General features: G+C 39.8%; 1 protein-coding gene across 5 annotated transcripts in view; it reads right to left on the reverse strand.

Annotated features, from left to right (window-relative positions):
* Positions 1 to 12,228, reverse strand: part of LOC124711247 (phosphorylase b kinase gamma catalytic chain, skeletal muscle/heart isoform) — a 133,248-nt gene extending 121,020 nt beyond the window's left edge. Inside the window, exons 1-3 of one of the 5 annotated variants that reach the window (XM_047241215.1) lie at positions 12,121 to 12,228; positions 11,861 to 11,958; positions 11,575 to 11,750 (exon numbers count right to left, since the gene is read on the reverse strand). In XM_047241215.1, coding sequence (XP_047097171.1) covers positions 11,575 to 11,750; positions 11,861 to 11,952 — 268 coding nt within the window. In that variant the 5' untranslated portion in view covers positions 11,953 to 11,958; positions 12,121 to 12,228. Of the gene's footprint in view, positions 1 to 11,574; positions 11,751 to 11,860 lie in introns of all 5 variants that reach the window. The other 4 variants (XM_047241216.1, XM_047241213.1, XM_047241217.1 and 1 more) reach the window with 4 other exon arrangements.
* Between the last annotated feature and the right edge of the window lie 468 nt (positions 12,229 to 12,696).

Consider the following 12,696-nt stretch of genomic DNA (forward strand, 5'->3'; position numbering starts at 1 on the left):
TGAACATGTGCAACGTAACTGGTGAACAGTTGTGCATGTCTAACCTTCAATGGAGGGACTCCGACTCCCACTGGACTCATTCCAAAAGCTTCCGTCACTAGGTGATCGCCACAGTGGTGCACTGGGTCGAGTAAACGCAACGCTGAGGGCGCCGCTGAACGGTAAATCATACTCCCATAGTCAAGGCGGCACTGAACAAGGGCTCTGTACAGCTGCAGCAGTGTAGAGCGATATGCACCCCAGTTGGTGTTGCTCAGGCAGCAGAGGACACTGAGCTGCTGCCAGCTCTTCCGCTTAGGCTGATGAAGGTGAGGTAGCGAAGTCAACCAGGCGTCTAAAACCAGTCCTAAGAATCGATATGTCTCCACTACAGTGAGTGGATCGTCATTAACGTAAAGTTTTGGTTCTAGATGAACGGTGTGACTCCGACAGAAATGCATGACACACGACTTTGCAGCTGAAAACTGGAAGCTGTGGGCTAGAGCCCATGACTGTGCCTTGTGAATGGCTCCTTGTAGGTGCCGCTCAGCAACACCAGTACTGGAGGAGAAGTACGAAATGCAGAAGTCATCTGCATACAGAGAAGGTGACATCGACGGCCCTACAGCTGCTACTAGACCGTTAATAGCCACTAAAAACAGAGACACACTCAATACAGAGCCCTGCAGAACGCCATTCTCCTGAATATGGGAGGAAACTATGGGAGGCACCAACTGGGACATGGAAAGTATGGAGTGACAGGAAATTTTGGATAAAAATCAGAAGCGGGCCCTGGAGACCCCACTCATACTATATGACAAGGGTATGATGTCACCAGGTCGAATTGTATGTTTTACTTAAGTCAAAAATGACAGCAACCAGATGTTGACGTCTGGAAAAGTTTGTTCGGATGGCAGACTCGAGGGATGCAAGATTATCAGTGGTAGAGCAACCCTTGCGGAAGCCACCCTGACAACAAGCCAGTAGGCCATGTGACTCCAGGGCCCTACCCAACCGCCAAACCATCACAATTTCCAGCAGCTTACAAAGAAAGTTGGTGAGGCTGATGGGTCAGTAGCTACCCACATCAAGCAGGTTTTGACCAGGTTTGAGCACAGGAATGATGTGATCTCCCACCATTGGGATGGAAAGACACCGTCGCACCAGATCAGGTTGAAGATGATAAGGGGATGTCGCTTGTTGTGAGACGAGAGATGTTTAATCATCTGACTGTGGGTCCTATCCGGCCCAGGAGCTGTGTCGGGGCAATGTGCAAGGGCGCTGAGGAGTTCCCACTCTGTAAATGGGGCGTTATAGGGTTCACTGTGGTGGGTAGTGAACTAGGGTTAAGATAGACACTGCCTACAAGAAACTTAAAGAGACATTTGGAGAAAAGAGAACCCCCATGTATGAATATCAAGAGCTCAGATGGAAGATCAGCCCAAAGCAAAGAAGGGAAAGCAGAAAGGTGGAAGGAGTATATAGAGGGTCTATACAAGGGTGATGTACTTGATGAAAATTGAAGAGGATGTAGATAAAGATGAAATGGGAGATATAATACTGCATGAGGAATCAAAAAGAATATAGTAATTACAACTCCAAAGAAAGGAGGTGCTGACAGGTGTGAAAATTACCAAACTATCAGTTTAATAAGTCACAGTTGCAAAATACTAACACGAATTCTTTACAGACGAATGAAGAAACTGGTAGAAGCTGACTTTGGGGAAGATCAGTTTGGATTCCTTAGAAATTGGAATATGCGAGGCAAAACTGACCCTACGACTTATTTTAGAAGACAAATTAAGGAAAGGCAAACCTACATTTCCAGCATCTGTGGTCCTAGAGAAAGCGTTTGACAGTGTTGACTGGAATACTCACTTTCAAATTCTGAAGGCGGCCGGGGTAAAATACAGGGAGCGAAAGGCTATTTACCATTTTTACAGAAACCAATGGCAGTTATAAGAGTCAAGGGGCACGAAGGGAGTGAGACAGGGTCATAGCCTATCACCGATGTTATTCAATTGGTATATTGAGCAAGCAGTAAAGGAAACAAAAGAAAAATTTGGAGTGGGAATTAAAATCCATGGAGAAGAAACAAAGACTGAGGTTTGCCAATGACATTGTAATTCTGTCAGAGACAACAAAGGAGCTGGAATAGCAGCTGAACAGAATGGACAGTACCTTGAAAGGAGGATATAAGATGAACATCAACAAAAGCAAAATGAGGATAATGGGATGTAGTAGAATTAAATCAGGTGATGCTGAGGGAATTAGATTAGGAAATGAGACACTTAAAGTAGTAAAGGAGTTTTGCTATTTGGGAAGCAAAGTAACTGATGAATGTTGAAGTGTGGAGGATATAAAATGTAGTCTGGCTACGGCAAGGAGGGCATTTCTGAAGAAGAGAAATTTCTTAAAATTTAGTATAGATTTAAGTGTCAGGAAGTCTCTTCTGGAAGATTTGTACAGAGTGTAGCCATGTATGGAAGTGAAACTGGATGATAAATAGTTTATACAAGAGGAGAATAGAGAATAGAGTCTCGGTCTGGCACACAGTGAAAATCTCATTCTGGAAACAGTAATATTTATAAATCCATACAATACCTCAATACCTTAAGTGATAAACATTACGGCTTTGTGTGGCACAGAACAGGGTGAAGTATTCAAGTGCCTACCCCATGATATATAGTATTTAATAGACAATAAAATCAACTTCCAATACAGAAATAATATTTGCTTGACGGCGACCTCCATTCCACAGAATAATTTCCATTGTGTGCTAGTTTGGTGTGCACTAATGAACTGTCATATTTTTCACTGAGAAAGTGTACTATTTGTAAAACTCTTTCCACATCATAGCAAGAGGTCAAAATTGTGATGTACAGAACATGCAAATTACTATCTATCTACCCTGTACATCTACATTTGTAACAGTCATTTATAAAATGTATGAGCCATATTTCATATATAATGGAGTAATGTGTGGATTATTACATTAGGATACACATCTGAATTAACATTAATGAAGTGCACTTAAATACAGCTCTACATGTGTGTATTTTGGGGTAGGAAAACAGCTTATATAGGCCTACTTGGATTTACACACTTAGCATTTACAATGCCTGTAATGAAAATGGATATAATGAACCTCTTTTCGAGTAATAGGAAAATATAAGCAAGCTGACCTGTATGTCTACAGTATATATGGGACATTTGTGTTCTAGATAAACTCTGAGCTATAATCAGTTTTCACAATGCTACTGAAAGGTACATTTTGGGTGCAAATGAACTTACGAGCTCATGAGGAAACAAGCAGAGCTACATTCAAGCTGTAATATGTACTACTATAAAACCTTCATCCTATATTCCTTATGGGAATATATACCTACCTGATGTTGACTGACAATATGAAGGAAAATAATTTTCATTACAAGAAGTGTAATGTATTATGTTAACTGATGATTCAGTTCTCATTACTTAGCTACTACTTGGAACCAATAGTAGCACACAGTGTAGCACTGATACGGAGTGACTACACTTTTTAAAATCTGTAATAGCTTACTAATATGGAGGGAGGGGGAAAAAAAGAAAAAAAAAGTTACTAGGGTATTGGCATAAAGACTGATAACAACAGGCTCTCAGCATACTATATTTTATTATCTTCGCATCAGCCTGTAAACAGAAATCAGCTGTGCAATCATCAGTATGTAGAGTACATCTACACAAGAAGGTAGAACCTGATAATGACAGTTCTGATTGAAGTATTTGCCAATAAATCAACTTTTAACACATGAAAACAAAAACGTACAGTATCTGTAAGCAAAGTATATTTGTGTGAAGTTTTCTGTAACAAGTATCAGCTGTACAGCACATTCTGGATGCTGGAAAAGTTTCGTTATTACAGTGTATAAGCATACATATACTGTAAAAGTGAGTGATGTGGTACCAATCGACCATCACAAAGGAAGCAAGCAGGTGGATATTAACAACAAAGGCTGTTGCAGTAAGCACAAAATTAAATTCTGGATCCAAATCAGCATATAAACAATACTCATGGAATGCATTAAAGCATGTTCCATCTTCTCATCACAGAGCCAACACCCAGAATTATGCTCCAAAATAGCTATGTAATCTCTTGTACACCATCGGAAGATGAACATGAAAAAGTTCAAAAACTGGTTTGTGGAATAAATAACAGATTCAAAAAAGTGTCACAGTTTTCTGTATTTATATTGTTTTAGAACTAACACAACGTAAATGTATTGACTACACGATGTATTTTACTGCTGATGGTAGGTCATAGTGCACAAATGTATTATATTTGAGTGTTTCAGTTATGTAGGAACACCATAAAAAAAATCACAACACAGTAAGAACACTGCCATTATGCTGTTATACATAATTTTACCCCCCCCCCCCCCCCCCATGAACCATGGACCTTGCCCCTTGCCGTTGGTGAGGAGGCTTGCGTGCCTCAGCGACACAGATAGCCGTACTGTAGGTGCAACCACAACGGAGGGGTATCTGTTGAGAGGCCAGACAAACGTGTGGTTCCTGAAGAGGGGCAGCAGCCTTTTCAGTAGTTGCAAGGGCAACAGTCTGGATGATTGACTGATCTGGCCTTGTAACATTAACCAAAACGGCCTTGCTGTGCTGGTACTGCGAACGGCTGAAAGCAAAGGGGAAACTACAGCCGTAATTTTTCCCGAGGGCATGCAGCTTTACTGTATGATTAAATGATGATGGCGTCCTCTTGGGTAAAATATTCCGGAGGTAAAACAGTCCTCCATTCGGATCTCCGGGCGGGGACTACTCAAGAGGACGTCGTTATCAGGAGAAAGAAAACTGGCGTTCTACGGATCGGAGCGTGGAATGTCAGATCCCTTAATCGGGCAGGTAGGTTAGAAAATTTAAAAAGGGAAATGGATAGGTTAAAGTTAGATATAGTGGGAATTAGTGAAGTTCGGTGGCAGGAGGAACAAGACTTCTGGTCAGGTGACTACAGGGTTATAAACACAAAGTCAAATAGGGGTAATGCAGGAGTAGGTTTAATAATGAATAAAAAAATAGGAGTGCGGGTTAGCTACTACAAACAGCATAGTGAACGCATTATTGTGGCCAAGATAGACACAAAGCCCTTGCCTACTACAGTAGTACAACTTTATATGCCAACTAGCTCTGCAGATGATGAAGAAATAGATGAAATGTATGACGAGATAAAAGAAATTATTCAGGTAGTGAGGGAGACGAAAATTTAATAGTCATGGGCGACTGGAATTCGTCAGTAGGAAAAGGGAGAGAAGGAAACATAGTAGGTGAATATGGGTTGGGGGAAGAAATGAAAGAGGAAGCCGCCTTGTAGAATTTTGCACAGAGCATAACTTAATCGTAGCTAACACTTGGTTCAAGAATCATAAAAGAAGGTTGTATACCTGGAAGAATCCTGGAGATACTAAAAGGTATCAGATAGATTATATAATGGTAAGACAGAGATTTAGGAACCAGGTTTTAAATTGTAAGACGTTTCCAGGGGCAGATGTGGATTCTGACCACAATCTATTGGTTATGAACTGCAGATTGAAACTGAAGAAACTGCAAAAAGGTGGGAATCTAAGGAGATGGGACCTGGATAAACTGAAAGAACAAGAGGTTGTAGAGAGTTTCAGGGAGAGCATAAGGGAACAATTGACAAGAATGGGGGAAAGAAATAGAGTAGAAGAAGAATGGGTAGCTCTGAGAGATGAAGTAGTGAAGGCAGCAGAAGATCAAGTAGGTAAAAAGGCGAGGGCTAATAGAAATCCTTGGGTAACAGAAGAAATACTGAATTTAATTGATGAAAGAAGAAAATATAAAAATGCAGTAAATGAAGCAGGCAAAAAGGAATACAAACGTCTCAAAAATGAGATCGACAGGATGTGCAAAATGGCTAAGCAGGGATGGCTAGAGGACAAATGTAAGGATGCAGAGGCTTGTCTTACTAGGGGTAAGATAGATACCGCCTACAGGAAAATTAAAGAGACCTTTGGAGAGAAGAGAACCACTTGTATGAATATCAAGAGCTCAGATGGCAACCCAGTTCTAAGCAAAGAAGGGAAGGCAGAAAGGTGGAAGGAGTATATAGAGAGTTTATACAAGGGCGATGTGCTTGAAGACAATATTATGGAAATGGAAGAGGATGTAGATGAAGACGAAATGGGAGATATGATACTGCGTGAAGAGTTTGACAGAGCACTGAAAGACCTGAGTGTACACAAGGCCCCGGGTGTAGACAACATTCCATTAGAACTACTGATGGCCTTGGGAGAGCCAGTCATGACAGAACTCTACCATCTGGTGAGCAAGATGTATGAGACAGGTGAAATACCCTCAGACTTCAAGAAGAATATAATAATTCCAATCCCAAAGAAAGCAGGTGTTGACAGATGTGAAAATTACCAAACTATCAATTTAATAAGCCACAGCTGCAAAATACTAACACGGATTCTTTACAGACGAATGGAAAAACTGGTAGAAGCGGACCTCGGGGAAGATCAGTTTGGATTCCGTAGAAATGTTGGAACACGTGAGGCAATACTAACCTTACGACTCATCTTAGAAGAAAGATTAAGAAAAGGCAAACCTACATTTCTAGCATTTGTAGACTTAGAGAAAGCTTTTGACAATGTTAACTGGAATACTCTCTTTCAAATTCTGAAGGTGGCAGGTATAAAATACAGGGAGCGAAAGGCTATTTACAATTTGTACAGAAATCAGATGGCAGTTATAAGAGTCAAGGGGCATGAAAGGGAAGCAGTGGTTGGGAAAGGAGTGAGACAGGGTTGTAGCCTCTCCCCGATGTTATTCAATCTGTATATTGAGCAAGCAGTAAAGGAAACAAAAGAAAAATTCGGAGTAGGTATTAAAATTCATGGAGAAGAAGTAAAAACTTTGAGGTTCGCTGATGACATTGTAATTCTGTCAGAGACAGCAAAGGACTTGGAAGAGCAGTTGAACGGAATGGACAGTGTCTTGAAAGGAGGATATAAGATGAACATCAAGAAAAGCAAAACAAGGATAATGGAATGTAGTCAAATTAAATCGGGTGATGCTGAGGGAATTAGATTAGGAAATGAGACACTTGAAGTAGTAAAGGAGTTTTGCTATTTAGGGAGTAAAATAACTGATGATGGTCGAAGTAGAGAGGATATAAAATGTAGACTGGCAATGGCAAGGAAAGCGTTTCTGAAGAAGAGAAATTTGTTAACATTGAGTATAGATTTAAGTGTCAGGAAGTCGTTTCTGAAATTATTTGTATGGAGTGTAGCCATGAACGGAAGTGAAACATGGACAATAAATAGTTTGGACAAGAAGAGAATAGAAGCTTTCGAAATGTGGTGCTACAGAAGAATGCTGAAGATAAGGTGGGTAGATCACGTAACTAATGAGGAGGTATTGAATAGGATTGGGGAGAAGAGAAGTTTGTGGCACAACTTGACTAGAAGAAGGGATCGGTTGGTAGGACATGTTCTGAGGCATCAAGGAATCACCAATTTAGTATTGGAGGGCAGCGTGGAGGGTAAAAATCGTAGAGGGAGACCGAGAGATGAATACACTAAACAGATTCAGAAGGATGTAGGTTGTAGTAGGTACTGGGAGATGAAGAAGCTTGCACAGGATAGAGTAGCATGGAGAGCTGCATCAAACCAGTGTCAGGACTGAAGACCACAACAACAACAACAACATAATTTTACATGAAAATGTATCAATATGTTCTAATACTTTTTGTGATCATAGTTTTGATTGCTTAACAGTTATTGTAGCTCATGTGTCCTCAAAAATATTTTATCAGCAGCTCTTGGCAGAGTTGACGTATGACTTCTCAAGTTATTAGAAGCTATGAGGTATCGCCCACACAAAATACACTGTTCAATCAAGATTGAGGTTAATTTTCATCCCCAAATTTATGCAATTTGATTCTGTTTGTATTTTCTAATTCTTAGTCATATCTATTTTTAAAATTCGTGTAATGGAAAAATTCTTAATACAGACATCTAATGTTTCACAAACTATGTTTGAAGCTCAGTCATTATTATGTCTATGATATAGCTTGAATGCCTTGAAAATAACTTCTTGTAAATATAAATGAGTCATATTAAATTTATAAACGCACTTTAATTCCCTTCTCATTGAATTAAGGTATGATTTTCTAATTTCTTGCTAAAACTCTTAAACCCCAATAGTTTCTAACATAATCGATTAGGAATTATGCACATCTCATGCAGAATGAAATATTCATTCTGCAATTATTGAAGATAATGAATAAGTGTCTCATTCCCTATCACCCATAACATATCTTAAACAGAACAGATTATAAACAGGGCAAGTCTTCATTGCTTAATGTATCACATTTATATTTTACAATAGGGTCAACAGAAGCGTCCGATCCCACGCGTCGCCTTTGACCCGTGACGTAAGGGTGTTGTCGTGTGTGACGTCATGACGGCGCGGGGTTTGGTTTGAGTGTGGCTGTCTCCAGTTCTGTTTTATCTTATTTTATTTACTTTTCTGATCTGTTCGTTCTATCTCGTGAGATTTTTTTTTTTAAATTTAAAAACACTTATTACTTATTTTAATTATCTGTTTCCTCGAATTTCTGTTTTAGTTTATTATATTTATCTTTCTGATCTGTTCGTTCTATCCCGTGAGATTTTTTTTTAAAAAGACAAAAAACACTAATCAGCTACTGAAGCATCTTTATCTTCTATAGGTTGCAGGGGTTACGACCCCTGGGGAGGTGGGTGGGTATTCATGCGTGGCTGTCTTCACTTACACCCCATTTCCCGCGCTTGTCCCGTTAGTGTCATTAGGCTTCTTGTGGAAAGTGTGTGTGTTTGTTTTTGTTTCCGCCATATTTGTGACGTCATGGGTCAAAGCAGACGGGCGGGATCGGACGCTTCCGTATTTCCTTACAATAACTTAGATTTTCACCATTAACTTTCATTCCTGAAACTTCTACACTTATATTATGACTGACTACTTAATAGCATGTTGGCCCACTTTTGAAACATAATACAGCAGCAATTTGGCATGGCATGGATTCGACAAGTCCTTTGTAACTTTCCCGAGGAATGTGGCATGTGATGTCCATATTCAAGTCAAGTAATTCCATTAAATTATGGCAAATTTGTGGGTATGGAGCTGGTGCCCAATAGCATTCCATTGTGTCCATATGAGGTGAATTTGGTGGCCGAGCCATCAACATGAGTACTCCATCATGCTTCTCAAACCACTGAATCACAATTCTGGCCTCGTGGCATGAATAATTATCCTGCTGGAAGATGAAATTACCACTGGGGAAGATATCAAGCATGAAGGAATGCAGGCAGTCTGCAGTGATATTCATGTAATTGCAGTTGTCATGGTGCTTTCTATTCCTACCAAAGGTCTATTTACCTAGATGACAGCATTTCTGGACATAACGATCTGCCTGGTGGTAACAAGAAATTCAAACAATCGAAAATCCAGAAGCGAATAATGACAATATTATGAAAAGGATAGACAGCTACTCACCATATGGTGGACACGAGTTGCAGACAGGCGCAACAAAAAGATTAGCTTGCTATACACCTGAGCTTTTGGCCAAAAGGCCTTCTTCTAAAGTAGAAAACACACACACACACACACACACACACACACACACACACACACACACACACAATTTCCAAGACACTCATTCCCAAACCATGGGCCACAGCAGTCTGGCTCTTCTCAATGTTGCTTAAGTCAGTGGGTTTCCTCACCTATGGCTTGTACTGCTCTACAAGGATTCCCCATTTGTATCTGCTCTGGCTCATATACAATTACCCTTCCCATGTCACGTGACCATAAAGTCCCTAGTAGATGACATTCAATATCATAATGTTTACACTTATCAGCGTATAATGAAAAGTTCAAGTTAGTACAAATAATGTCTTTTGTTTATGTTCTATCACCATCATCATCTGCGTATGTGACAGTTTTCACTTTAAGAGAGGCTGAGAAACTTAAAATCAGTTTTTAAGGAAAAATATCCTTTGAAATTAAAAATATGTTGTCTTTTTGTTACTATAGTTGATGACTTTGTGAGTGGTCTAGTGAAACAACCGATGTGGAACTGGAATCCGGTATAGGCTAAACTACATGTCACAATGCAGTGGTGCAAGTCTACTGTGGCAAGAGTGCACACTAATGAACCAATAAAGGAAATGATTCTTACGTTCAAAGATATAAAACTGAAGAGGACACCATTAATCGGCATAGTGCACAAACTACCTGATTAAAAACATTTTGTTGAGAACACTAAAAGAACATACAGTATACTTGTCAACATTTTCACTGTGTGGCTATTCAGATTAATCTATGGAACAGAAAGTTTATAAATGAGTCCTCAATCAAATTTGGCACTTTATCCATAAATGTCCATCTTGATTGCAAATTACTACATAATTCACAATTACCAGTGTTTGACTTACTACCACCATCAGATTGTCAGGAGGATTGTGATGCAAGCAGCAACATCACATAAATTGTACACAAAGGTACACAAGCAATTGCACCACTTAAGTGAAGCCTTTGATACCACATCCCCAACTCACAACTAAAATGTCACCTCTTACCCTAATCAAGCCCCCATCTACAATACAGACAAGTACATCACAACTAATATTTTGTATTCGCATTTGTTAACTTTGTCGACACTCAACCAAATTGTATTGACCTATACATCGGGCTCCACTAGAGATCAGTCTGTCTCCAGAATCTATATTCCAAAAAAGAATAAACAAACAAAGATTGTTAGTGTTCTGTTCTCTTCCTGTTTGTGTGTGTATGATGTCATAAGCCACATTATCATTATGTCAAAAGGGGTGAAACCAACATACAGTACCGCTAGGTTCAGTTGACCTGACATTTAGTATCTTGAGTGTTATTAAATGAACTTTTAATTATGAGTCCAATGGCATTGTACAGAAACTTATTATCACTTACAAACACACATTTTTGCTTGGGCTCTGAGACATGCTAGTTTTCAAAACTGGGGAAAGTCTCAAGACTCTTGTCAGCGAGTTCTTTTTCTCCAGTCACAGCAAGCTAATATTTGTGAAGGAACTTGAAATTGGTGAAATAGAAGCCACTGTGCTGTATTCAGTGTTGTGTTATATTAAATGATACAGCAATTCCTTATACATTGTGGGGATGGCATAGAACTCTTACTCTGAAATGCATGTAAAAGCATGAGGGGAAGGCAGAAAGTATTCTGCCCATGCACTAGATGAATGGTGTGTAGGCTGTATTCTGGGGCATCAAGGAATCAACAGTTTGGTAATGGAGTAAAAAATTGCAGAGGGAGACTAAGGCTGGACTATAGTAAGCAGATTTACAAGGATTAAGTTGCAGAAGTTGTGCAGAGATGAAGAGATTTGCATTGGATGGAATGTTGTGGAGAGCTGCAGCAAAATGGAATGAAGACTAAAGCAAAACACGTTTCGCACTGGTAACACTTTAAGAGTAAAGCTATAAAGTCAAGTTGCTACTGCCTATTTATCTCTAGCATGCAAAGAGGGCGAAGTCTGGTCATACTGATATATGGATGTCCAGAAACCATTCTTAAAATGTGTATTTCTTCCAATGTAGCTTCCAGCATAGTTTTTCCATCTGCTCCATCATGCGAATCACTGCTAAGGTCGATTATTTTCGCCGCATATTCAATGCCAGTTTCCTTTTCTATGCATCTTCTGACTGTAGAACTGATGCCTCTATAAGACAAACATCACAGGACTTAGGTTCCACATTATGATACTAATCTCAAGATCTGTTGCTCTTCTGTCACAACAAAAAACGCTACATAAATTAATAAGCTGCTTACTTTCCAAGAATTTCTTTTGGTTCGTATTTCGCGTAAAAACCTTTGGCAGCATCTTTGTCAGGAAGGAGATCGTCTATCTCTTCCTTCGCCATTTCTGTCTACGAATTAGTTTCACACGTCAAACCACAAAAATTCGGGACGTCGACAAACATAAAACATCACTTACACGTCGAATAAATATCAGCTGATTTTATAACACAACAATACAAAGATAATTATCCACTAAAAACATCGGGAAAATGGCATACTACTATCATTACCGCACAAACGTTTGGTTTCTCCAAACTATCACCTCGTCTCGCCACAAGACATAAATAACCACAGGTCAAACTTAACGCTAGTATTCATCCAAAGCTCTCATGACCACAGATACAACACCTCACAATTCGCGATAGTCGATTGAGGAGTAATGTAAGCGCAAACACATTATTGACGGTTGCAATGTCTGTGTTTATACAGTGTAATGTGAAGATACAGATTCCGTATAAACACAGACATTGTAACCATCAGTGATGTATCCATGCCTCGACGGGCTAAAATGAGTACATAATACTTGTCCTTCTCCTGCGCAGGAATCACGTAATGTGCGGGGGTTATGGAGCTTCGTGACATATGGAGGTTTGGGTTGGTCCTCGAGGGGGATCCGATAGCCCAAGTTATTGCTCGCGATAAGCGGGAAATCCGGATTCGAATCCCAGTCCGACACGAGTTTTCATGTATTACAAGCAGCTTTCGTCAGTCCGGATTCGCCAAATGCTGGTCATTGGGGCTCAATGTGGAGCAAGGATCATCTCTTATGACAATTCTACCCTAGTCAGTGAGATATCATTTCGAAA

Source organism: Schistocerca piceifrons, chromosome 8 (assembly GCF_021461385.2).
Source record: "Schistocerca piceifrons isolate TAMUIC-IGC-003096 chromosome 8, iqSchPice1.1, whole genome shotgun sequence".
NCBI classification, from domain to species: Eukaryota; Metazoa; Arthropoda; class Insecta; order Orthoptera; family Acrididae; genus Schistocerca; species Schistocerca piceifrons.